General features: G+C 43.7%; 1 protein-coding gene across 1 annotated transcript in view; it reads left to right on the plus strand.

Moving 5' to 3' along the window:
- Positions 1 to 27,462, plus strand: part of LOC106574327 (partitioning defective 3 homolog B) — a 241,797-nt gene that overhangs the window by 36,364 nt on the left and 177,971 nt on the right. The window contains exon 3 of the mRNA XM_045696696.1: positions 18,578 to 18,682. Coding sequence (XP_045552652.1) covers positions 18,578 to 18,682 — 105 coding nt within the window. The remainder of the gene's footprint in view (positions 1 to 18,577; positions 18,683 to 27,462) is intronic.

The raw sequence follows: 27,462 nt of genomic DNA on the forward strand, positions 1-27,462 counted from the left end.
TTCATCATTTTCACCTCAAATAGAAGTAGAGGGACTTTTGTCAGAGGTTGCTTGTTGTGAGCGCTGAGGGAACTTTATGCACTTGGCCAGATGATTCTGCATCTTTGTTGCATTCTTCACATATGATTTGGCACAGTATTTGAAAATGTACACAGCTTTTCCTTCACATTAGCTGCAGTGAAATGTCTCCACACATCAGATTGTGCCTGTGGCATTTTCCTGTAAAGATTAGAAAAAAAAAGAGTAAAAATAAATAGAATTCCATGTACAGATAAATAGTTAAGCAGTTAGATTAAACAACTCATTTGTAAGATACATGTTTTAAAATGAAACATGTATGGAAACAGATTAATTAACACTCCTCAGTTAACAGGCTCAAGCAAGCTAAAACCCACATGGTAGCAAAAACTAACTAGCAGAAACTGTTAACAAGTTATAAATGATTTAAACACACTTTGCTGTTGGCTACTATTTACTAGTTAACAAAAAATGTTTGTCATATAAAATATATTCACCACACCCAGTATTGTAATCAAAACTTACCAGAAAGCATGTAGTCCTTAGCTCAGACAGTTTAGTAGTGTGGGCTCAAGAGCATCTCACTAGTGTGTAATATCTTGAGAATCAGCTGTACATGTGATGGAAAAGTGCACTGTGCATGCAGAGGGTTGAAAATCTATTGAATTGGGGATAGTTCTTCCTGTAACTTATTCTGAGCTTCTATGGTACAGAATTTGTTTTATTTATTCCAATCTACACACAATACCCCATAATGACAAAGCGAAAACAGGATTTCATTTTTTTGCAAATGTATTAAATGTAAAAATATAAATACCTTTTATTAACACAAGTATTTGGTATTTTTTTGTACTTTATTAGGATCCCCATTAGCTGTTGCAAAAGCAGCAGCTACTCTTCCTGGGGTCCACACAAAACATGAAACGTAATACAGAATTACATTTTTGTAATTTTACCTTTTATTTATACAGGTTTATTCTCATTGAGATAAATATCTCTTTTCCAAGAGAGACCTGACATAATACAGAACATCAATAGACAAGATCAGCTCAAGGACACAACTACATACATTTAAAAAAAAAAGGCACACGTAGCCTACATATCAATGCATACACACAAACTAACTAGGTGAAATAGGGGAGAGGCGTTGTGCCGCAAGGTGTTGCTTTATCTGTTTTTTTGAAACCAGGTTTGCTGTTTATTTGAGCAATATGAGATGGAAAAGTCAGTTTTTTTAAAAGTATTCTATCCTAGTTAAAAACAAGTTATCATCCAATAGGCTTTGATTAAATTCCCAATCCTCGCCCATGTGGAAATTCTGTAAGGGTAATATATATCCAAGTTTATTTGTCACATGCACCGAATACAACAGGTACTGTGAAATGCTTTCTTACGAGCCGTTAACCAACAATGCAGTTCAAGAAGTAGAGTTCATAAACTAAAATAAAAAAAAAATGGAATAAAACAACACAATAAATGTACATAACAATAACGAGGTTATATACAGGTGGTACTGGTACCGAGTCAATGTGCGGGGGTACAGGTTTGTCGAGGTAGTTTGTAAAGGGACTATGCATAGATAATAAACAGTGAGTAGCAGCAGTGTAAAAACAAAGGGGGGGGTCAATGTAAGTAGGCCGTGTGGATTACTTTTTCAGCATTCTTATGGCTTGGGAGTAGAAGCTGTTATGGAGCCTTTTAGTCCTAGACTTGGTGTTCTGGTACCACTTGCCGTGCGGTAGCAGAGCGAACAGTCTGACTTGGGTGAATGTAGTCTTTGACAATTGTTTTGGGCCTTCCTCTGACACGCCTAGTATATAGGTCCTGGATGTCAGGAAGCTTGGCTCCAGTCATGTACTGTGCCATACGCACTACCCTCTGTAGTGTCTTACGGTCAAATGCCGAGCAGTTGCCATACCAGGGGGTGATGCAACCGGTCAGGATGCTCTCGATGGTGCAGCTATAGAACTTTGAGGATCTGGGACCCATTACAAATCTTTTCTGTCTCCTGAGGGTCAAAAGGTGTTGTCGTGCCTTCTTCACAACTGTGTTTGTGTGTTTGGACTGTGATAGATAGTTAGTGATGTGGACACCAAGGAAACCACTTTAACCTCTCGACCCGATCCACTTCAGTCCCGTCAATGTTAATGGTGGCCTGTTCTGCTTTTAGTCCATGATCAGCTTCGTTGTCTTGCTCACTTTGATAGAGAGGTAGTTGTCCTGGAACCACACTGCCAGATCTCTGACCTCCTCCCTATAGGCTTTCTCATTCATGTCGGTGTTCAGTCCTACCCCTGTTGTGTCATCATCAAACTTAATGATGGTGTTGGAGTCGTGCTTGGCCACGCAGTCGTGGGTGAACAGAGAGTACAGGAGGGTACTAAGCACGCACCCCTCAGGGGCCCCAGTGTTGAGGATAAGTGTGGCAGATGTGGTGTTGCCTACCCTTACCACCTGGGGGTGGCCTGTCAAAGTCCAGGATCCAGTTCAGAGGGAGGTGTTTAGTCCCAGGGTCCTTTGTGGGCACTATGGTGTTGAACGCTGAGCTGTAGTCTATGAACAGAATTCTCACATAGGTGTTCCTTTTGTCCAGGTGGGAAAGGGCAATTGAGATTGCGTCATCTGTGGATCCGTTGGGGCGGTATGCGAATTGGAGTGGGTCTAGGGTTTCTGGCATGACCGTATTGATGTGAGCCATGACCAGCCTTTCAAAGCACTTCATGGCTTCCGACGTGAGTGCTACAGGGCGGTAATCATTTAGGCAGGTTACCTTCACTTTCTTGGGCACAGGGACTATGGTGGTCTGTTTGAAACATGTTGGTATAACGGAGTCGGCCAGGGAGCAGTTGCAAATGTCAGTTAAGGGGGGGCGCTAGAAAGCGTGCTATGGAGTAGACGTGCTTTGCTAGAGCTCCGCTCAATTTTGAAACAAATTAATGTTTATCTTAACCACTCAAAACCTGTAACTTCAAACGTAGTCTGGCAATATGACAAAGGGAAAACAAGATAATTTGAATGAGATAGACAACAAACCAATTTCATCACCGACCCACGAGGAGTTAGCTGAAGATGCTAGCTCCCAAGAGTTCCCCACAGAACCTACTCGGTGAACTGCCGGCTGCTATAAACTCACTAAGGAAGAAGGTGGAGACAAGGTTGGCTGATATCTCAGAGTATTTGGACTTTGACTGAAACTGTGAAGGCAACTAAGGGCAGGAAGCATGAGTTTGAGCGGACGACAGTCAATCACGAGGCCAGGCTACAGGACATAGAGAAACAGTGCACATCGTTCAAAAATGACAAAACACTGAAAGCCCGATTTGGAAATGCTCGAGTCGCATTCAAGACTCCAGAACATCTGAATATTTGGGATCCAGGAAGACACTGAGAAAGGGAAACCCACTGAATTTGTCTCAGAGCTGATACCGGCATTGCTGGGGAGTGAACACTTCAAAACGGCCATCCTGATCGACTGCGCACACAGATCACAGGCAACGAAGCTGGCCAAGGGCGCGCCACCAAGGCCCTTCATCACACGGCTGCACTATCCCCAGACCAGGGATCTCATCCTCAAGCTGGCTAGTCAAAAGTTCCCCCTTAACTACAACGGAGCCAGGGTGTCTTTCTTCCCAGATATTACTTTGGAGGTGAGGAACCAACGGAAAGAGTATGATGAGTTACGCAAGAAATGCAGGGCAGCCAACATCCGATATGCATTCTCTTCCCAGCCCGGTTTAGGGTGACAGTCGTGGGATCGACACGTACGTTTGACAACCCAAAAGAGGCCGATCTGTTCTTGTCACGCAAGCTCCCTGGCTGAGGATACAGAGCGGCTGTGTCAACTGGCTAAATGGCCAAATACAGGCCAGGAATGTGTTTGAATTTCCTGCCTATGTCTTTTGGATCAGAAATTGGGACAGAAATTGGGACTTATTTGATGGGTGAGATGTTAGGCTAAACAATACTATATAAGCCATATCATCTTATAGCGCCACTCACCCCCGAACGTGAGGGTTAAGTTTTATTTAATATTAGTTTATATGCGTAGCATCTTTAGATGACGAGTTAGTTCAAGCTGTATGTCTAGACACCCTAAGGTTTGTGTGTTAGTCAAGGAGTGCTTCGTTTGGGGAAGTCACTCAGTAATGGGATGGGAGGGGGGATGGGGTCTGTGTTTTATGTTCACATTTAATACAGGTGGCATGACATGCTCCCGCACAGCGGGACGTTTTTCTTTTGGGTTTTGTATGACAGCAACAATTTGTTCTAAAGTAAGAAATGCCACATAGTGACCAAGCACAGAGTAGACCTGGTGGAATAAAGATAGTCAGCTGGAACTGTAATGGCTTAGGTCATGTCGTGAAACGAGTGAAGGTTTTTTTTTTCTCATTTTAAATCACTGGGCACTGACATAATGCTTCTTCAAGAAACTCATATTAAATGCTTGGCTCAGGCCAAGCTATGAGTCGGCTGGATCGGTCAGATATACCAGTCTAATTTTGATGCGAGAGGGGTAGCAATCCTGATAAGGAAAAACATTCCTTTTGTGTACTCATCCTCGATTTCAGATCCTAATGGTTGGTATATTATTGTGGCTGGTACACTGAATTCGAAATCAATAACCTTGGTCAATTTATATGGACCCAACTTCGAAGATCCATTATTTTTTCAAAGGGTATTTAAGGCCATACCAAATATCTCGGATACAAGTGTTATTGTTGGAGGTGACTTTATCTGTACGTTAGATCCTCTTTTAGATAAACGGCTATCAAGGTCACTTCAACATTCAAATTCCAGTGTCTGTCTAAATACATTGATGACAAACCTTAACATTGTCGATATTTGGAGACTGACACACCCAACAGATAGGGATAATTCTTTATTTTTGTCAGTTCATAAATCATATTCCAGAATTGACCAATTTTTTTTGTTGGACTCCAAACTAATTTCAGCAGCTGCGTCGGTTACCTATCACCCTATTCTAGTTACGGACCACTCTCCTCTGTCCATGGCGCAGAATCCTCAACAATATGTCTACAGGTCGGCGACCGTGGCGCTTAGACGCATACTTGTTGAAAGATGAGACTTTTTGTCAGTATTTGAAGAAGCAGATTGCCTTTTTCCTCTGAGCTAACGACATGGGGGATGTTAACGACTCCACCCCTTGGGAATCTTTAAAGGCTGTGATTTAGAGGTTACATTATTTCTTATACATCAGAGAGGAAGAAACGCGCCAATACTAGGCTAAGAGAAATTGAGAGTTAGGGGAACAGGATAACGTTTTTAGGATGAATTCCTCAAATGCAGTCCTTGAGAAGATCACAAAGTTGAACGCGTGGGCTCTTTACTTGCTAGAACGCAACAAAGTTATATTGAACTGGGTGACAAACCACAAATTATTAGCAAGACAGCTAAGGCATGTACAAGCATCTAGAGCTATTCACAAAATAGTAACAGATCCGCCGGATATTAATAAATGCTTTGCGCAGTCAAATAACTCTGTAGCAGTAGTTTTCGGGGGGAAATTATAAAGGATAAAAAAATAATTACAAAAAAGGTGAAACCACTGATCCACAAACTATGGAATGCTTTCTCACTGAATGTGAACTTACTAAACTAGACAGGGGGGCAGCTTCTGCACTCGATCCTGGGATAACTTTAGAAGAAATTAACACAGCGATAGCACAATTTCCAAACCGCAAGGCCCCAGGGCCTGATGGATATGTAATAGAATTCTATAAGAAATACTGCGCCAGTCTAGCTCCACTTATGTTTGCGAATGTTTAAACATTCCAAAGAAAATGCCAAACTCCCGCAAACACTGTATGAGGCTACAATAGCACTGATCTTGAAAAAAGATTGAGATTTCTTATCGCCCCGTTTCGTTACTCCCCATAGAAAATAAGGTGTTGACAAAGATATTGGCAAACTGATTGGAAAAAATATATTTCGGACATCATAAACGCTGACCAGATAGGATTTATCCCAGGCCAACATATATACTACAATTTGGGACGCCTTTTCAACGTAATGTATCATGATCATAAAGTTGAGGCAGTGGTAATTGCTCTTGACGCAAAGAAGGCGTTTGATCAGATTGAGTGGAAGTATATGATGTCGGTTCTGGAGCATTTCGGGTTGGAAAGGAATTTATTAATTGGATAAGAATCATTTATGCACACCCAATGGCATCCGTGGTAACCAATCAGGAAATGTCACAGTCATTCCGCCTGTTCAAGGGCTGCCGACAGGGGTACCCTATCTCACCTGCTCTATTCGCTATAGCCATGGAACCCCTTGCTACTCTCATTCGTGCATGTAAGGATATAAAATATAAGACACGCAGCACAACATTTCCCTATTTGCAGACAATCTTTTTTTATCCAGCCTAAACCTTCCCCCTTACTTAACTTGATTAATACATTCGGCTCCTTCTCTTGCTACAAGATAAACTGGCAAAAAGCGAATTGATGCCGATATCACGGCCTGTGGATATGCAATTTCTGCAATCTACCCCATTTTAGAACAGTGATGGACAAGTTCACAAGCCTTGGCATTGTAGTGACAAAACTTGAACAGCTATTGAAGGCGAATTGGGACATGAGAATTTATCAGCTTAAACAAAATATAGATTTTTGGAAAACTCTGCCTATCTCCTTGGTTGGTCGTATAAACGCTGTTAAAATGGTTGTCCTACCCAGGTTTCTTTACCTCTTCCAATGTCTACCCAATTTCATACCACAAAGCTATTTTAAGAAACTGGATTCAATAGTAATTCCATTTGTATGGGATAACAAGGCAGTCAGAATTTCAAAGAAGCATTTATGCAAGTACAAGATAGAGGGGGGCTTTGGCCTTCCTCACTTTAAACTGTATTATTGGGCTGCTAATCTGAACATTGTCTTTCTGGAGGGAAAGTTTACCTGGGATGCGACAGAATGATATGCCTTCATGGCTTTTGATTGAGCAGGCCTCCTGTCAACGGTCCTCACTCCCTGCACTTGTTAATAGTCCAGCATATGTGAAAAAAGCCACTTATGACTCTAATCCAGTCATTTGTCATACTCTTAGGATCTGGAAACAGATGAGGTATTTTCCTAATAACATACCCACTGTATACATTGACAGCCCGATTTGCCTGAATCATGCTTTCCACCCTGCATTGGATGATATGGTGTTTTCACAGTGGAGGGAGAAGGGGCTCACAAGAATTGGTAATTTATACATTGATGATCAGTTACCCTGTAATTGTTGAAATGAAGCTAAGTTTAACATGCCAACAATACATTTTTTCAGATGCCTCCAAATCAGGAATTTCTTAAGGACACATATCCCACAGTATGGCATTAAGCCAAATAATCCTACATTAGATAGCTTGATCCTTGTCAAACCCCATTCAAAAGGGTCGGTCTCTAGACTGTATGATGTGCTACAGGCTCACATAGAGGTATGTAAATATTGAAATTTACATGGTTTTTAGAGTGAAGTACATCGGAAAAAAGCAAAAGAAAACTGCAAGACTGAATAGGAGAAAAAACAAGCAACAAACAAAGAAGATAGGCTTTTGAAAAATAACTATTTTTCATAAAATTGTAGTTATCTTAGCTAGCTGAATTGTTTACCAGTTGCTAAGCAGTTGCTAGGGACTCTTTTGGAAGAAGCTAGCTAGCTAACGAAGAACAACAAAGAATATCTAGTTAACAGAAGAAAAGAAAGAGAAAATCAGGACAGAAGAAAAAGGATATCAAAGTGAAACAGTTCTCTAAAGACACAAGAGACAATAATACAAGAAACAACACTTCTGTCGCTTGTCAACTATGTGTCTGTCTATCCCTGTTCTCTCCCCTTTGGTACAGGCCATACAAACGCTTCACACCGCGTGGCCGCTGCCACTCTAACCTGGTGGTCCCAGCGCGCACGACCCACGTGGAGTTCCAGGTCTCCGGCAGAGAGAGAGCGGTCTGCCGGTCTGCAGCCAACAAGGCTGAGTTCATCTCAGCCTATGCTACCCTCCAGTCCCTAGACTTCCTGGCGCTGACGGAAACATGGATTACCACAGATAACACTGCTACTCCTACTGCTCTCTCTTCGTCTGCCCACGTGTTCTCGCATACCCCTAGAGCATCGAGCCAGCGGGGTGGTGGCACTGGAATCCTCATCTCTCCCAAGTGGACATTCTCTCTTTCTCCCCTGACCCATCTGTCTATCTCCTCATTTGAATTCCATGCTGTCACAGTTACCAGCCCTTTCAAGCTTAACATCCTTATCATTTATCGCCCTCCAGGTTCCCTTGGAGAGTTCATCAATGAGCTTGACGCCTTGATAAGTTCCTTTCCTGAGGATGGCTCACCTCTCACAGTTCTGGGTGACTTTAACCTCCCCACGTCTACCTTTGACTCATTCCTCTCTGCCTCCTTCTTTCCACTCCTCTCCTCTTTTGACCTCACCCTCTCACCTTCCCCCCCTACTCACAAGGCAGGCAATACGCTTGACCTCATCTTTACTAGATGCTGTTCTTCCACTAATCTCATTGCAACTCCCCTCCAAATCTCCGACCACTACCTTGTATCCTTTTCCCTCTCGCTCTCATCCAACACTTCTCACTCTGCCCCTACTCGGATGGTATTGCGCCGTCCCAACCTTCGCTCTCTCTCTCCCGCTACTCTCTCCTCTTCCATCCTATCATCTCTTCCCTCTGCTCTAACCTTCTCCAACCCATCTCCTGATTCTGCCTCCTCAACCCTCTCTCCTCCCTTTCTGCATCCTTTGATTTTCTCTGTCCCCTATCCTCCAGGCCGGCTCGGTCCTCCCCTCCTGCTCCGTGGCTCGACGACTCACTACGAGCTCACAGAACAGGGCTCCGGGCAGCCGAGCGGAAATGGAGGAAAACTCGCCTCCCTGCGGACCTGGCATCCTTCCACTCCCTCCTCTCTACATTCTCCTCTTCTGTCTCTGCTGCTAAAGCCACTTTCTACACTCTAAATTCCAAGCATCTGCCTCTAACCCTAGGAAGCTCTTTGCTACCTTCTCCTCCCTCCTGAATCCTCCTCCCCCTCCCCCCCTCCTCCCTCTCTGCGGATGACTTCGTCAACCATTTTGAAAAGAAGGTTGACGATATCCGATCCTCGTTTGCTAAGTCAAACGACACCGCTGGTCCTGCTCACACTGCCCTACCCTGTGCTTTGACCTCTTTCTCCCCTCTCTCTCCAGATGAAATCTCTCGTCTTGTGACGGCCGGACGCCCAACAACCTGCCCACTTGACCCTATCCCCTCCTCTCTTCTCCAGACCATTTCCGGAGACCTTCTCCCCTTCCTCACCTCGCTCATCAACTCATCCTTGACCGCTGGCTACGTCCCTTCCGTCTTCAAGAGAGCGAGAGTTGCACCCCTTCTGAAAAAACCTACACTCGATCCCTCCGATGTCAACAACTACAGACCAGTATCCCTTCTTTCTTTTCTCTCCAAAACTCTTGAACGTGCCGTCCTTGGCCAGCTCTCCTGCTATCTCTCTCAGAATTACCTTCTTGATCCTAATCAGTCAGGTTTCAAGACTGGGCATTCAACTGAGACTGCTCTTCTCTGTGTCACGGAGGCTCTCCGCACTGCTAAAGCTAACTCTCTCTCCTCTGCTCTCATCCTTCTAGACCTATCTGCTGCCTTTGATACTGTGAACCATCAGATCCTCCTCTCCACCCTCTCCGAGTTGGGCATCTCCGGCGCGGCCCATGCTTGGATTGCATCCTACCTGACAGGTCGCTCCTACCAGGTGGCGTGGCGAGAATCTGTCTCCGCACCATGCGCTCTCACCACTGGTGTCCCCCAGGGCTCTGTTCTAGGCCCTCTCCTATTCTCGCTATACACCAAGTCACTTGGCTCTGTCATATCCTCACATGGTCTCTCCTATCATTGCTATGCAGACGACACACAATTAATCTTCTCCTTTCCCCCTTCTGATAACCAGGCGGCGAATCGCATCTCTGCATGTCTGTCAGACATATCAGTGTGGATGACGGATCACCACCTCAAGCTGAACCTCGGCAAGACGGAGCTGCTCTTCCTCCCGGGGAAGGACTGCCCGTTCCATGATCTCGCCATCACGGTTGACAACTCCCTTGTGTCCTCCTCCCAGAGTGCTAAGAACCTTGGCGTGATCCTGGACAACACCCTGTCGTTCTCCACTAACATCAAGGCGGTGACCCGATCCTGTAGGTTCATGCTCTACAACATTCGCAGAGTACGACCCTGCCTCACACAGGAAGCGGCGCAGGTCCTAATTCAGGCACTTGTCATCTCCCGTCTGGATTACTGCAACTCGCTGTTGGCTGGGCTCCCTGCCTGTGCCATTAAACCCCTACAACTCATCCAGAACGCCGCAGCCCGTCTGGTGTTCAACCTTCCCAAGTTCTCTCACATCACCCCGCTCCTCCGCTCTCTCCACTGGCTTCCAGTTGAAGCTCGCATCCGCTACAAGACCATGGTGATTGCCTACGGAGCTGTGAAGGGAACGGCACCTCCATACCTTCAGGCTCTGATCAGGCCCTACACCCAAACAAGGGCACTGCGTTCATCCACCTCTGGCCTGCTGGCCCCCCTACCTCTGAGGAAGCACAGTTCCCGCTCAGCCCAGTCAAAACTGTTCGCTGCTCTGGCACCCCAATGGTGGAACAAGCTCCCTCACGACGCCAGGACAGCGGAGTCAATCACCACCTTCCGGAGACACCTGAAACCCCACCTCTTTAAGGAATACCTAGGATAGGATAAAGTAATCCTTCTAACCCCCCCCCCCTTAAAAGATTTAGATGCACTATTGTAAAGTGGTTGTTCCACTGGATATCATAAGGTGAATGCACCAATTTGTAAGTCGCTCTGGATAAGAGCGTCTGCTAAATGACTTAAATGTAAATGTATCCTCAGACACTATTAAAAGGGCTTGGGAACAAGAACTTGGTTCAGAAATCTCAGATGAGGACTGGGTAGAAGCTCCCAGGAATATAAACTACAGTTCAGTGAATGCCAGACACAGCCTTGTACAGTTTGTGATACACAGGTTACATTATTCAAAAGTGAAACTGCATAAAATGTTCCCGGACACCTCATCACTGTGTGAGATTTGCAAGCAGGATGAGGGGACGTTGACCCACTTATTTTGGACATGTCCTAAGTTACATGCTTACTGGGCTCTCATTTTTGATGACTTATCTAAAGCCTTCGATAGACTTATAGCCCCAGACCCATTGATCGCTCTGTTTAGTTACAGTTGAAGGGAATAACCAGGAAGGGAAGGCTGTCTCTCTTTGTACTCTATTAGCCAAAAGGTTCATATTGCAATTTTGGAAGTTGGAGACTGTACCTACCTTTGAAATGTGGTTACGGGACTTAGGGAATGTAATACATATGGAAAAGATTCAATACAATACCTCCAATAGAAGTCCAATGTTTTGCAAAATATGGCAGCCGATACTGGATAAATGGTCTAGTCCCGCTTCATAACTGGGTTGATGATCTGCTGCTACTCTGTGCTGTACTCCACTTAATATTTATTTTTGGCTTAACTACACTGCTTGTAATGACTATATGCTGTCTTCTTATACATGTACCACCTAATAGGATTTATTTTGTGTATGTGTGAGTTTTGTCCTCTAAATTGGCCATCCCATTCAATAGTACAATGAGTGTCAATGTTTGTATCGCTGTCTTTTAAAAAAACATTTTTATTGGAAAATAATAAACATATTATAAAAAAAATTCAAAATAAAATGTCAGTGAAGACACTTACCAGTTGGTCCGCAGATGCTTTGAGCACACATACTGGCAATCCGTCTTGCCCGCGGCTTTGTGAATCTTGACCCGTTTAAAGGTCTTGCACACATCGGCTATGGAGAGCGTGATCACACAGTCGTCGCGTAACACCTGGTGCTCTCATGCATGCTTCAGTGTTACTTGCCTCGAAGCGAGCATAAAAGGCATTTCGCTCGTCTGGTAGGCTCGCGTCACTGGGCAGCTTGAGGCTGGGTTTCCCGTTGTAAACCGTCATAGTTTTCAAGCCCTGCCACATCTGACGAGCATCAGAGCCGGTGTAGTAGGATTCAATCTTAGTCCTGTTTTGATGCTTTGCCTGTTTGATGGTTTGTCTGAGGGCGCAGCAGGATTTCTTATAAGCATCCGGATTAGTCTCCCACTCCTTGAAAATGGCAGCTCTAGCCTTTAGCTCGGTGTGGATGTTGCCTGTAATCCATGGCTTCTATGCCAGTTATTTGATGGTCCGACGGCATTCTGTCCCCAATCGACTCTTAAAAAAAAAAAAAAAAAAAAAGAAATTGTGCCAGAGAGAATGACATAAGAAAGAAGTCAAGGTGACTAGCTTGATTGAGCCTCTGCCTTGTATATCTCACTAGATCTTGATATATGAGCCTCCATATATCCACTAGTTCCAATATATCCATGACATTTGTGACTAACTTGCATGATTAGGCCTCCCGGGTGGCGCAGTGGTCTAAGACACTGCATCACAGTGCTAGCTGTGCCACCAGAGATTCTGTGTTCGAGCCCAGGCTCTGTAGCAGCCGGCCGCGACCAGGAGGCCCATGGGGCGGCGCACAATTGGCCCAGCGTCGTCCGGGTTAGGGAAAGTTTGGCCGGCAGGGATATCCTTGTCTCATCGCGCACTAGTGACTCCTGTGGCGGACCAGGTGTTTCCTCCGACACATTGGTGCGGCTGGCTTCCGGGTTGGATGTGCATTGTGTCAAGAAGCAGTGCGGCTTGGTTGGGTTGTTTTGGAGGACGCATGGCTCTCGACCTTCGCCTCTCCCGAGTCCGTACGGGAGTTGCGGACGGATGAGATCGTGGCTACCACGAAATTGGGGATAAAAAAAGGGGGGTAAACTTGCATGCATTAGGGTGATAGTTTGTATTTTCATTTCCTTTTTGGTCCATAGAGGTATTTAAAACCACATTATAATCTCCCACCATAATAATAGAGTCTTGTATTGCTTGGTGGGGTTTCCAGTCCTGTGGGCGCGCCCCACCTCAATCTTCCTGTGGTCCATCTTCCGAGATCATTTCCTTCACTTTGTCCTCAGACTTTGTCCAGGTCTCACATGGAGATTCTGTAATTCTGTCCACAATCATGTTGTTCCGCTGTGATTGTCCCTTGAGATAATCATATTTCTCTGTAGTTTTTATCATGGATTCACGTACAGAACTGATGCCCTCTCTCAATGACTTAGATTGCTGTCATCTTGCCATTCTCCTGTTTAAACTCACCGAGCTGACCCTGGGAGAACTGCAAACTGTTGTTCAGGTCGTCCATTATTTTATTAGTTGACTCCACCACTATTTGGACAAAACACTTAAAGCAATTTTCTTGTTGTTGGAACTACGCCTAACACTTCCTCAGACCCTGCCTTGGTTAGCAGGATCACTGGACAAATAGTAGCGGTCCCAGCAACTGATGCCAACCGCGTTGCGGGATCCAAACTCATAAGGTAGGTAGCAAGAAACTAACTTTTTCAACAGACTTTCAAAACTTTCCACAACCACAAACTGTCCAAAACAACAAACTGAGCTATCCCTCGTTCCGCGTTCAACAGGAAGTGATGTGTCACGGTTTGTCACCTTGATTACCGAAAATTCTCTCAACCTGTTCACCAACACTGTAAACGTTCATTCATTGGCTAGGTTGTAGCAACAAATTTGAGTCATGTAGTGGCCTAAACCTATGTTACATTGAGCTGTGTGAATGGAATATGAATAACAGTTATCCAATAGGCTATAGCAGAAAAGGCCATGTTCATAAAAAACAAATCGTCCTCCCTCATCTTAAACGGCACCGACCGCTACTGTTGTCGACATTTATAAAGTTTGAATAGAAAATAGATTTGACAATTGCCTGCTACCGTGCATTTCCATTTAACAATCTTGTGTCTATAAAAACAGCTGGAAGTAATGACGTCACACCTAAAAATAACGACAGTGTCGGGGGAAAAAGGTGGTTGAAGTGTTTCCATGACCTAGTTAGTCAAATTGCGCATTATTAAATTGGCAAAAGCTTGTATGCCCTCCCACCTATGTTTCATGTCTCAGGTTGCCCGCAAAAACCAGCAAGGATAGAATGCAAATTGAGTTCTCACAAACTCACGCTTTTTCCAATACCCTTTTTACACAATCGTGCCAACACTTCTATAACCAGTCTCACTGTCTGTACTGTAGCTAGAGCAAAGCACATCTTCCTATGTACGGTAGCTACAGTAGGTAGAGCAAAGCACAACTTCCTATGCTGTTGTTCATCTCCCTTCTAATAATACATTAAAGTGCTATATTCATTACAGTTCCCTTTCTCTTGTACTTTCTCTGAGGTACTCCATAGCTTTCTATTGGCTTGTTCATTAATATGTTTTCTTCTCTCACGCTAATCCCACACATTTCCCTTCAGCTGTGTAATTGTGTTGGGAGGATTAAAGTGTGAAAAACCAGCGCCCCAAATTTAGTGTCGAAGTGCTTCACTAATCGTGACGCGCTTCACCGCTCTCGAGATATGGCTTCAAATAGGCGACTTAGCGGTGTAATTTGACAAAATGTACCCTCTAACTGTCACTGCTAGGCCTAATTCTTTTCTTGTGCTGACTGATCCACCATTGCCACATTTCCCTTTTGGTTTGAAGGGGACCCAGGAAATGTGAATGTCCATGATATCTGGGAATTATGGAGTTTGACAACAAGAACTTCTGACAGATTTTTCTGTCCTGCTTTGTTTTTCAGTGTACTCCTTGAAGTGTCATGAGTGAGACAGGATTAAGGAAGAGTGGTAGAAACTAGGCAGGAGAATAATTAAATTTAAGAGCCTTGAGATGTTTGGCAATAGAATCTACATCCTAACCAGATGGGAGTATGCATATATCAAGAGAGCTAGCTGAAATACTGCCAAAATTATCGGCGCACTTGCTGACGTTGGCGCGAAAGGGTTGGGTTTTGATAAATAACAAGTTGTGGGTGTGTCCCTCACGGGGCAATCAGAACGTGATCCATGGCTAAATATGTGGTTGCTTCATGTTGTGTATTTACGGTCTTTTATGCATTGCCTTGGAATCAACTCTAATTCCAATGTTAGTCGGTTTATAGTTTGTTAAATGACTTACAGAAACTAAATAACAAAATGTAGACCTAACTTGAAATCATTTGCAGACCACATTAAGTAATTGCATAGTTTCAATAGCATTCACAATGATATAGGGGCTAGGCTCACTGTAAATTGCATTATGGCTGAGCATGGACATGCCAAACCTTGTCAATAAGCAAGATTAAATTAGTTTTTGATAAGGCAAAAAAAAAGAACATTCTAAACAAAACGAAACCACTTGTTTTAAATGGGCTATGTCACACTTACAGGCAACATCATTTTCCCCCCATGGGCATATACAATTAATACAATGCAAACTATGGAGGGTTTTACGCACATCCAAAATGGGACCTGCATGGCTAAAATAATGTGCCCCTGCCTACAATGGATCGATTAAAAGGGAGTGTTAGCTCACTGTTTCATATTTTTAATAAAGTTTTGGTGATTTAAGATTCATTTCCAAACAGTCTCAGGAGCCAAACCCTTTATTGACAGTCTTGACCACTTCGTGATTGCTTTGGGCAGACACAAAAAAGCCTTCATTGAGAGGAGGGGAGGCTATCCTTGGGGAAAAACATTAGTTTATGTTTCTAAATATAAAGAATACAGGCACCAAAAGCACATTAGGCTACTCTTGTTCCATGTGTATATGGACAGTGTGGATAGGCTGCGTTTCCGCTGTCAAAATTCATGCCATAACCAACTTCGTTACCGCTAAAACCAGCTTTTGGTTGGTCTTAAATATCCCAATCAGCACTGCCTGAAATTAGCAGGACACACCTCAAATATTTCCACCTTGCCCATCTGAGTTCAAGCGAGCTGATATAAAACAGGTAAATTGACGATCCTGGCGTTATGGCTGGAAAATGCCAACGCACCAATTTTTACATGACGAAATTGCAAACTAACGTGCGTTTGACACTAGTGCCACCTTAACGCCAGCTGAAAATAGAGCCCTGCATCTTTAACAAATTTATCCAATTCTTGCTTTTTGTGCATGTGACCTGTTGGCCACAAAAAGGGGAAGCTAGTATTGTGTGGCCACCTCTCAGACAATACTGTTTAGTAGTGTTAGTTTTTGTTTTTTAAAACAATTAATTGACCAACGTCTGTTCAATTATTTGAATTCCATTTCGTTCATGATATTCTGTGAGCTAGATGCACACATTGCTGAGTTTTTCTAGAGATAAATCGGATCAAGCCCGAACTGTGCAGTGTAGTAGGGAGTTTCCAACAGGCCAATATTGTACCTAGTTTAGCTCAGAAAATGTGGTAATTAACTACAATGACCATAATGCATTGCGTGCCTACTTGTCTGGTCTGTTTCTTTTACACCTGCTATTGATATGTAAAAGAAACAGAAGAATGTGCGATCAAGGGGGATAGATTATGTATTTTCAATTCTAAGGGATTGATAGTTGGTATTCAACAAGTATGCCTTATTTACTCTGAAGAACTACTTCGATAGTGATTTTGTCAGATAGCATAGGCAGCAGCTCTATAGAGATGAGATGACTTGGAATAAAATAATAATAAAGTCATCAAATAAAACAAATGTAATATACTAGGGAATTACGATATATCGGTGAACATATCGGAATCGGTTTGTCTAGTTTAACGCCGATGTACAAAACCGATGTCAAAGCTGACGTGCATATCTATATAACGAAGGTACATGACGTAATAACCCCACTTGAAATTTTGTACTGTACATGCAACACAGCATTCCTAAACTAGCCCACAATGTCTGCTGTGTGGATCGAGCAGTCATTTGAAAGAGTAAGAACATTTCAGCGAGACAACTCAAAGGTGAAATCCATTAAAGCCAAGAAAATGGAATTCATTGACCTTGATCATTCGTTCTCTGTCGTGGGTGACGTTGGCTTTCGCCAACTGGTCGAGCACCGGTTAACACTACCAAGAGCTCTATTTTTCCGATGTTGCCCTACCGGAATTACCCAGTATTAGCGTCACTGCTATTAGCTTCACGAAATGCATACTATGGAATGCTGTTTGGGTCTTTGCATGTCAGTAGCACTGTCAAAGCTGTATAAAAAAGTATGTAAACAAGCAAACACCGGCCACGAACGATGTGTTTACAATACCACGTTGGTAATAAAGCATAATTTGTTTGACCGCAACTTCTGGGGTAGCTAGCTTTAGCTTGGTACCTAGCTAGCACCAATACAACGATCCTGAAAACAATGACCAGTAGAAACTGCAGTCATTTTCATTATTCATAGCAATGATTTTCGGAATCCTTGTGAGGAAGTATTAGCTAGGTTGCCACTTGTTGTTCATCCAATTGAAATTGTAACCTTTATTTAACTAGGCAAGTCAGTTAAGAACAAATTCTTATTTACAATGACGGCCTACCCCGGCCAAACCCGGACGACGCAGGGCCAATTGTGTGCCACCCTGTGGGACTCCCAATCACAGCCGGATGTGATACAGCCTGGATTCGAACCAGGGACTGTAGTGACGCCACTTGCACCGAGATGCAGTGCCTTAGACCTGTGTGTATGTGTGTGTGTGTGTGTGTGTGTGTGTGTGTGTGTGTGTTTTAACTATTTAAATGTACTAAAATGTTAAGGCCGCAAACATTTTTTATATTGGTATTGTTTTTTTATGGCAAGGAAAATATCTGATATCAGTATCGGTGATCACTGTAATATACACAACAACTGAAATATTTTAGTAAAGTAATATGAATAAATGATGATTTAATAAGTGATAAGCCGTAATCGAACTGAAACCGAGCCTTAAAAAAGCACTAATCGCTCAGCACCACAGTTTAGTAAAATGTCACAGATTTCAGATTGTATCCTAAACAAAAGGCCTTGTTCTTTGTGACAATACCAGGAATATGGTTCCTATGCGTTCTCAGACCTGTGTTGCCATAGTGACACTAAAGGAATGTGCCCACCACACTCACAAAGTGGGGGGGAACTAGAAATGCATTCCTTTCTAACCCCCCCCCTGTTGTGAAATAATAATGAGGCAAGTAAACAAAAGCAAGACCTACACAATGTGTAATCCTCTTTCCATCCATATTTCTGAATCTGTAAAGATGAAACAGTGTGCAGCCATTTTGCGCTCCATAACCCAGTTTTGTCTTATGAAGGTTTGTTGAAATTACACTTTTACTGCAGTTTACTGTATTCATATTAGCAGGTTGCAAATAGTACCATTTCAGCTAACTGCTTTTCAGAAGTGTAATTGTATACCAATTAGCAGATGCTTTTATCCAAAGTGACTCAGTCATGTGTGCATACATTTTACGCATGGGTGGCCCCGGGAATCAAATCCACAAACCTGTCGTTACAAGCGCCATGATCTACCAACTGAGCCATACAGGACCAAACAGTGTGTTTTTACCCAATAACCACCCAATCAGGTTCTTATCATGCTAATGTGTCCATGTTTTCTGTGTACCTACCAGAATGGGGAGGACTTCCTGGTTCGGACCCACCACATGGAGTACTGTGAAGGGGACATCTTGGACCTGGATGACCTGCTTACTGACCTGGTGGAGGACCGAGACAAGGTAAGGCCCAATGATGTCAACATTAATATACATCATGAGAATATCTACGTCTGGTGGAGCCTGTGTCTGACCTAGACTCTGATCTTTGGTCAGTTATGTGTTTTCCCCACTAATGGTTAAGGTTATGAGTGTGGAAGGGGAAGTTGATCCTAGATCTGTACCTAGGGTACACTTCACCCAGGAGCAGGTGAGCAGAGTAGTACAACTCAGTGCCTGGTATTAATGCAACACACATGTAACCTCTCACAGACTGGGTTGGAGAAAGTGGTCATATCTCTCATTGCCTAAACACCTTGATCATGATTACCTCCCTTCTTTCAGTGTAAGTGTCATAAAGGGATGACAGCGAGACGCAGAAATTAATTACTGGCTTTCAAACAGAGGCAAAGAAGCCATACCATGTACGTACATACAGTAATTTGTGAACTATGACTGTAGCGTGTGCGGACGACTCTGTGGACTTGGTTATCTGGTCTGTCTGACAGTGGTTGGTTGGTTCATGATGGATTGCATCATACATCTCACTGAGAGGCAGGGTTTAGTTATTATCACTTAGTGTTTTGCAGTTAATCTTGTTCATGCTTTTTCTTTTTCACTCTGAAACAACTGAGCCATGAGGAAAGGGAAGTTCCTCAGATAGGGATCAATGGTTTGGTGTGAGAGTCAGAGGATGGGCAACCATTGTTAGGGTATCATGCCTTTCCTGTGTGGTCTCCTTCACCTGCTGTGTACGCACGAACCTACCCACCCACACAAACTGCTCCACTTTCTAGGAAGAAAGAAAATGGATATGGTTTTACATTTCCTCCTAATTTGGAATTATGCATTACTAAGATGTGCTAATAACTGCTTGTAATCCATTTTCATAAAGCGGGAAGCAGAATAGAATGATAAATTACCAACACTTACTCAGCAAGAACAGAATACCAAATGGAATATTCATGTTAATTCGGTGGCGGTGCGGTGTTCTGCAATAACAATTTATGTTTAAAACTTACTGGGCGAGTGTAACGCACTGTACTTGTCCTTTGCCTCCAGGATTGAATATGAAAGTATAGTTAGTTCTGAATATTGAAGGGGCAAGGGGGTAAAAAAAAAAAAAAAACGTATTTCTTTTGTGATATGCTCTGTGGTCATTTTTATCGAGATGTTCGTTTCAAGTTTTATTAGTTGTATGTCGGGGATACACCGTCCAACGAAGTGCTTACTTGCAGGTTCCTTCTCGACAACGCAACAACAATAATAAAAGATGAGAATACTAACATAAAGTAAATGTAAAAGCTAGGGGGATTCGTGTTAAATCATTGTTTTACAAGGCCTTGTTTATGAGTGAGAGGAGGGTTGAGCGATATTACGCCATAACCGAATGTCGGTAAAAGCTTGGATGGTCTACTATAACATTCTCGTTATAGTAGACCAAATGTAAAACTCTAAACATGCTGTTACTGTTGGTGTTATATGTGCTTTTGCTATTAGTACTAGAGGATATCCATGTGTAAGCCACGGTAAGCGCCTAGGTGATGACTTGAAAGCTTTCTGTGTGCTGTAACCTATTGACTCCTCATCACATTTTTCATTGAGGGTTGTTTGTGTTCTATTGTTTAGCACATTATAAGCGGGATAGCATAGCAAGCATGCACTTGCTTTACTGTTAAAAACACTCGAAGCCTCCTAGTCATTCTGCCAATAGTGTTGTCCCTTACAGAAAGGCATCTCAAAGTTTGAGTGCTGATCTAGGATACGGTTCCTCATGTCAATGCAATCTTATTCATTATGATCGAAAAGACAAAACTGATCCTAGATCAGCAATCCTACTCTGAGACACCTTATGTAATTAAGCTTGATTACATATTATGTCTTTCTGTGACTATGGATTTGTCCCAAATTGCACCCTATTTCCTATATAGTGCACTACTATTTAAAAGCCATCAGACTGCTGAACACCTGAACTGACCACCTGTCTGATTCTCTGCATCTTAGCATACGTTCACTCACTCATGCAAACAAGCGCACAGACATACGCACACATGTACACTGAGTGTACAAAATATTATGAACGTCTTTCAAATATTGAGTTGCACCCCCTTTTACCCTCAAAACAGCCTCAATTCGTCAGGGCATGGACTCTACAAGGTGTCAACTGTTCCACAGGGACACTGGCCCACGTTGACTCCAATACTTCCCACAGTTGTGTCAAGTTGGCTGGATGTCCTTTGGGTGGTGGACCATTCTTGATACACATGGGAAAATGTTGAGCATGAAAAACCCAGTAGCGTTGTAGTTCTTGACACTCAAACTGGTGCGCCTGGCACCTACTACCATGCTGCGTTCAAAGGCATTTAAATATTTTGTCTTGCACATTCACTCTCTGAATGGCACACACACAATTCATGTCTCAATGCTTAACAATCCTTTTTTAACCTGTCTCTTCCCCTTCATACACACTGATATGAAGTGGATATAACAAGTGTCATCAATAAGGGATCATAGCTTTCACCTGGGGCAATCTAGGTCATGGGAATTGCAGGTGTTCCTAGTGTTTTGTACACTCAGTAGCAGTACATTCATGCTACACACACATCACAACTGCTGCTACCATACTCCTGTTATACGGCTCAATTTATTCACTTGCCCCATCCCCTTCCCTACCCAATACACTTGTAAATATTTGACTATAAATTTACTGCCATTTTACTTTGTTTGTATTCTTACATTTTATTATTATTGGTTTTACATTGTCGAGAAGGAACCTGCAAGTAAGCATTTCGTTGGACGATGTATATCATGCATATCCTGTACATATGACTAATAAAACTCGAAAGTACTTTTGACAAAAACCCTATGGGCCCTGGTTGAAAGTAATGCTCTACCAAGGAATAGAGTGCCATTTGGAACGCAGCCCATGTCAATGGTTTATTACTCCTCTCTGTGATGAAAAAAGTTATCTTTATCGCTTTTGTCCTCATTCCCAGCAGCACTCCCCTCTCCATTAATGATCTATGAGGCGCCCATTGTGAGATCGTCCACCGCACAGTATGTGTGCCACGTTAGCCACAGATGTTAATGGTAGATAACCGTCGTCTATTTGTCTGCTAGCGTCGCGACTAGCGAGCCCTTAACATCCGAGGCTCTCCTACCTGTGGAGCCGTGGGCTAGCAGGTTAGCATAGTGCTGTATGTGTGTAGCGTAGCTCCCGCTCCACTGGTGGTTGATGAGGGGGGAGATGAGGGGCAGGAGTGATTTGATTACAGTACACACACACGCCAGAGGCTCCATTAACCCCCAAGTCAGGAACACCGGCCACAAGTCTCCTCATGAATATTCAGGCCTGCCTGATAAATGATGAGGGGAATGCAGAAGGGAGGGTGGAGGGCGGCTGTATATGTGGCCCCCCGGAGCACCAAGGGGCTTGGGCCACACCACAGAGAGGAGGTAGCTACCTGCTCAGTCATTTAAATACTTACAGCTTTACCACCCATCCAACAATGTCCCACAGCAGTTTATCTCAGTGACTATAGTAACAGAAGCAGGGCCCAGGAGGGAGGTAGTGGTTTAGGCTTTGGTGGTATCCATAAAGAATAACATTATATATTCATTCTATTAAATCATCAAATCAACTGTTATTTGTCACATGCACCGAATACAACAGGTGTAGACCTTACAGTGAAATGACTATTTACAAGCCCTTATCCAACAATGCAGTTTTAAGAAAAATACGTGTTAAGTAAAAAAAATAAGAAATAAAAGTAACAAATAAATAGCAGCAGTAAAATAAAAATGGCAAGGCTATGGGGGGGTACCGGTACGGAGTCAATGTGGGGGGGCACCGATAAGTCAAGGTAATTGAGGTAATATGTATGTAGAGTTACAGTGACTGTGCAAAGATAATAAACAGAGAATAGCAGCAGTGTGGAGGGAGGGGGGGGGCAATGCACATAGTCTGCGTAGCCATTTCATTAGGTGTTCAAGAGTCTTATGGCTTGGGGGTATAAGCTGTTGAGAAGCCTTTTGAACCAAGACTTGGCGCTCTGGTACTGATTGCCGTGCGGTAGCAGAGAGAACAGTCTATGACTAGGGTGGCTGGAGTCTTTGACAATTTTTAGGGCCTTCCTCTGACAACGCCTGGTATAGAGGTCCTGGATGGCAGGAAGCTTGGCCCCGGTGATGTACTGGGCCGTACGCACAACGCTTGCGGTCGGTGGCCGAGCAGTTGCCATACCAGGCAGTGATGCAACGAGTCAGGATGCTCTCGATGGTGCAGTTGTAGAACATTTTGAGGATCTGAGGACCCATGCCAAATCTTTTCAGTCTCCTGAGGAGGAATAGGTTTTGTCTTGCCCTCTTCACTACTGTCTGTGTGTGCGTGGACCATGATAGTTTGTTGGTGATGTGGACACCAAGGAACTTGAAGCTCTCAACCTGCTCCACTACAGCCACATCGATGAGAATGGGGGCGTGCTCGGTCCTCCTTTTCCTGTAGCCCACAATAATTTCCTTTGTTTTGATCACGTTGAGGGAGAGGTTGTTGTCCTGGCACCACACGGCCAGGTCTCTGACCTCCTCCCTATATGCTGTCTCGTCGTTGTTGGTTATGTTGTGTCATCGGCAAACTTAATGATGGTGTTGGAGTTGTGCCTGGCCATGCAGTCATGAGTGAACAGGGATTACAGAAGGGGACTGAGCACGCACCCCTTAGAGGCCCCTGTGTTGAGGATTAGCATGGCAGATGTGTTGTTGCCTACCCTTACCACCTGAGTGCGGCCCGTCAGGAAGTCCAGGATCCAGTTGCAGAGGGAGGTGTTTAGTCCCAGGGTCCTTAGCTTAGTGATGAGCTTTGAGGGCACTATGGTGTTGAACGCTGAGCTGTAGTCAATGAATAGCATTCTCACATAGGTGTCCCTTTTGTCCAGGTTGGAAAGGGAAGTGTGGAGTTGAATAGAGATTGCATCATTTGTGGATCTGTTGGGGCAGTATGCAAATTGGAGCGGGTCTAGGGTTTCTGGCATAATGATGTTGATGTGGGGCATGACCAGCCTTTTCAAAACACTTCATGGCTACAGACGTGAGTGCAATGGGTCAGTGGTCATTTAGGCAGGTTACCTTAGTGTTCTTTGGCACAGGGACTATGGTGGTCTGCTTGAAACATGTTGGTATTACAGACTTGGACATGGAGAGTTTGAAAATGTCAGTGAAGACACTTGCTAGTTGGTCAGCGTGTGCTCGGAGTTCAAGTCCTGGTAATCCGTCTGGCACTGCAGTCTTGTGAATGTTGACCTGTTTAAAGGTCTCACTCACATCGGATACGGAGAGCATGATCACACAGTCATCTGGAACAGCTGATGCTCTCATGCATGTTTCAGTGTTACTTGCCTTGAAGTGAGGAAAGAAGTAATTTAGCTCATCTGGTAGGCTTGTGTCACTGGGTAGCTCGTGGATGTGCTTACCTTTTTGTAGTGTGTAATAGTTAGCAAGCCCTGCCACATCCGACGAGCGTCGGAGACGGTGTTGTACGATTCGATCTTAGTCCTGTATTGATGCTCTACCTGTTTGATGGTTTGTCGTAGAGCATAGCGGGATTTCTTTTTAGCTTCCGGTTTGGAGTCCCGCTCCTTGAAAGCGGCAGCTCTACCCTTTAGCTCAGTGCGAATGTTGCCTGTTATCCATGGCTTCTGATTGTGGTATGTACGTACAGTCACTGTGGGGACGACATCATCAATGCACTTGTTGGTGAAGCCGGTGACTGATGTCGTGTACTCCTCAATGCTATCGGAAGAATCCCGGAACATATTCCAGTCTGTGCTTGCAAAACAGTCCTGAAGCTTAGCATCTGCTTCATCTGACCACTTCTTTCTTGACGAGTCACTGGTGCTTCCTGCTATAGTTCTTTGCTTGTATGCAGGAATCAGGAGGATCGAATTATGGTCAGATTTGCCAAATGGAGGGCGAGGGAGAGCTTTGTACCCATCTCTGTGTGTGTGGAGGAAAGGTGGTCTAGAGTTAAACAAAAACTTGTTTTAATTTTTTTTATTTTTTTTTAATTTTTTTCTCTCCCCTCTGCTTGCATATTTAACATGCTGGTAGAAATTAGGTAAACGGATTTAAGTTTCCCTGCATTAAAGTCCCTGGCCACTAGGAGCGCCACATCTGGATGAGCGTTTCCCTGTTTGCTTGTGGCCGTATACAGCTCATTGAGTGCTGTCTTATTGCCAGCATCGGTTTGTGGTCGTAAATATACAGCTACGAGGAATATAGATGAAAACTCTCTTGGTAAATAGTGTGGCCAACAGCTTATCATGAGATGCTCTACCTCAGGTTAGCAAAACCCTGAGACTTCCTTGGATATCGTGCACCAGTTGTTGTTGTTTATAAATATACATAGACCAATGCCACCCCTTGTCTTACCAGAGGCCGCTGTTCTATCTTGACGAACTACAAGCACATATAGCCTACCAACAGGACATTAAAAACTGTAATTTCTTATGTTTCACCGAGTCGTGGCAGAATGATGACATGAATAGCATACAGCTGATTGTATGTTGGCTAATAGGACCGATGGTAAAAGCAAATTACCCACTCGCCAACACCGGATACTTACAAGGCACCCCAACCTTCGTTCTCTATATTTCCGTCTCTTTCTCCTGCAAATGACAGGGATGAGGGTCTTGTTGGGTGTTTGGAGTAAATCCCTCTCGTCCGGCTCGTTTAAGAAAAAAACTGTCTTTCAATACGAGGTGAATAATCGCTGTCCTGATTTCTAGAAGCTATTTTCGGTCATAAGAGACGGTGGCAGAAACATGTACAAAATAGCAATAATCTTGGGCAATAATCGTTGATCTGGCTTTCAAGTCTATGATGCCCTTTTTTGTTACAAATGTAACAAGAACCATGCATAATGTAAATTCACTAATGACTGACTTCTTGTAGTAGGCTTTACAAAATTAACACAGGTCTCATCAACAATCTCTCAAGCCCACTTGCTAGTGATTAGCCAGCTAATCTTTATATTTCAAGTTTAGCTAACTTGGATCTGAACTAAAAGTATGTGGACACCCCTTCAAATTTGTGGATTTGGCTATTTTAGCCACACCCGTTGCTGACAGGTGTATAAAATCAAGCACACAGCCATCCAATCTCCATAGACAAACATTGGCAGTAAAATGGCCTGTACTGAAGAGCTCAGTGACTTTCAACGTGGCACCGTCATAGGATGCCATCTTTCCAACAAGTTAGTTTGTCAGATTTGCTAGAGCTGCCCCGCTCAACTGTAAGTGCTGTTATTAAGTGGAAACGTCTTGGAGCAACAATGGCTCAGCCACGAAGTCGTAGGCCACACAAGCTCACAGAATGGGACCGTCGAGTGCTGAACCACAGCTCGTAAAAAAATTGTCTGTCCTCGGTTACAAACCTCTAATTAACAAGGTTGAATTGTTATGAACACATCCGTAGCAAGTTGAAACCACTTGTCAGAGTGGAAGATGTGATCTCTCAACTTTGTTGGGGGTGGGGGAGGGGCTTGGTGTGTGTGCAAACCATAGAGGAAGACGCGAAGCAAACCTCTTGCTAAAATTGGTCCCAAAAAGGCCAATGCGCTTCTTTGGCCTTATTTTGGACCTAAGCTTGTCGCCTGCCTTTCCGCCTTTGGGACAACGACTCCCATTGTTAGGGCGGCGATGTACAACTCGTCATTATGTACAGATCTCTGGTGTAAATGGGAAGGTGCGAAGGAGACGAGACCAAAAATACAACATGAGAACAAGCAGACAAGGCATTTGCAATATCGTGCAAAAACATCAATTCAAATGAATCGCCCTGCCCTACTTATAGGTCTCACTTTTTTTGAAGCACCCATATACGCACGCACCCCCTCCCCCCACACACACCCACACCCTCTCTTGACAGAACCTTTTTGTGCTAATCAGAGCTCCAGCTCTCTACTCTCTCTGTATGACTAATCCCCATAATCAGCCCTCCGTTCCTGATGAGTGCCCATGATGATGTGAAAATAGTCAGTCTCTCAATGTAAGGGGATATGCACCACGTTAGCAGAACACAACTAGAAAGCCTCTCTACTCCTCGTAATAACTGGTGGCAGCACTTTACCTCTCCCAGACAGTCATTTACCCAGGTAGACCTGTCATTCACTGCATTCAACCACCAGAAAGGCTACATTATCACAGCAATTAGCCTACTCTCGAAGTCTCCGGCTCTCCATATTGAAGTCCTGTCATAATCATTGAGGATTGGGATAGTGCATCATTCAAATGGAACTACATGGTAGCACGTTTTCTGTAGGCCATACGTCTATAGGCACTTAGGAAGTCTATAATTTTGCTGGTAATAAGTAGGATTTAGTAAGTGCACTATGCTTTATGTTGCTGTACTATATTAGCAATTTGTATAGATGGACTTAACAGAAATGGCTTGAAGTTCTGTGTGCATGCGTGCATACATGTGTGGGTGTGTGTGTGTGTGTGTGTGTGTGTGTGTGTGTGTGTGTGTGTGTGTGTGTGTGTGTGTGTGTGTGTGTGTGTGTGTGTGTACACTCACTGTCTTTCCCTTCTCGTGTGATGGTCTTGTCAACCACTGTAATTAAACCCAGGGAGCATAGCCGTCCTCATGAACGGACTGTCACTCCTTATTACACATACACACGCACACACAACCCCTAACCCATATGGACATCCACTCTTCAAAAAGGAAACACACCCACACCACCAAACGCTGCCAAATGAGACATCTAATTTCATGGGAAATTTTTGATAAAAAATAACTAATGATTC

The sequence above is a fragment of the Salmo salar genome, chromosome ssa16, assembly GCF_905237065.1.
Source record: "Salmo salar chromosome ssa16, Ssal_v3.1, whole genome shotgun sequence".
In the NCBI taxonomy this organism is placed as follows: Eukaryota; Metazoa; Chordata; class Actinopteri; order Salmoniformes; family Salmonidae; genus Salmo; species Salmo salar.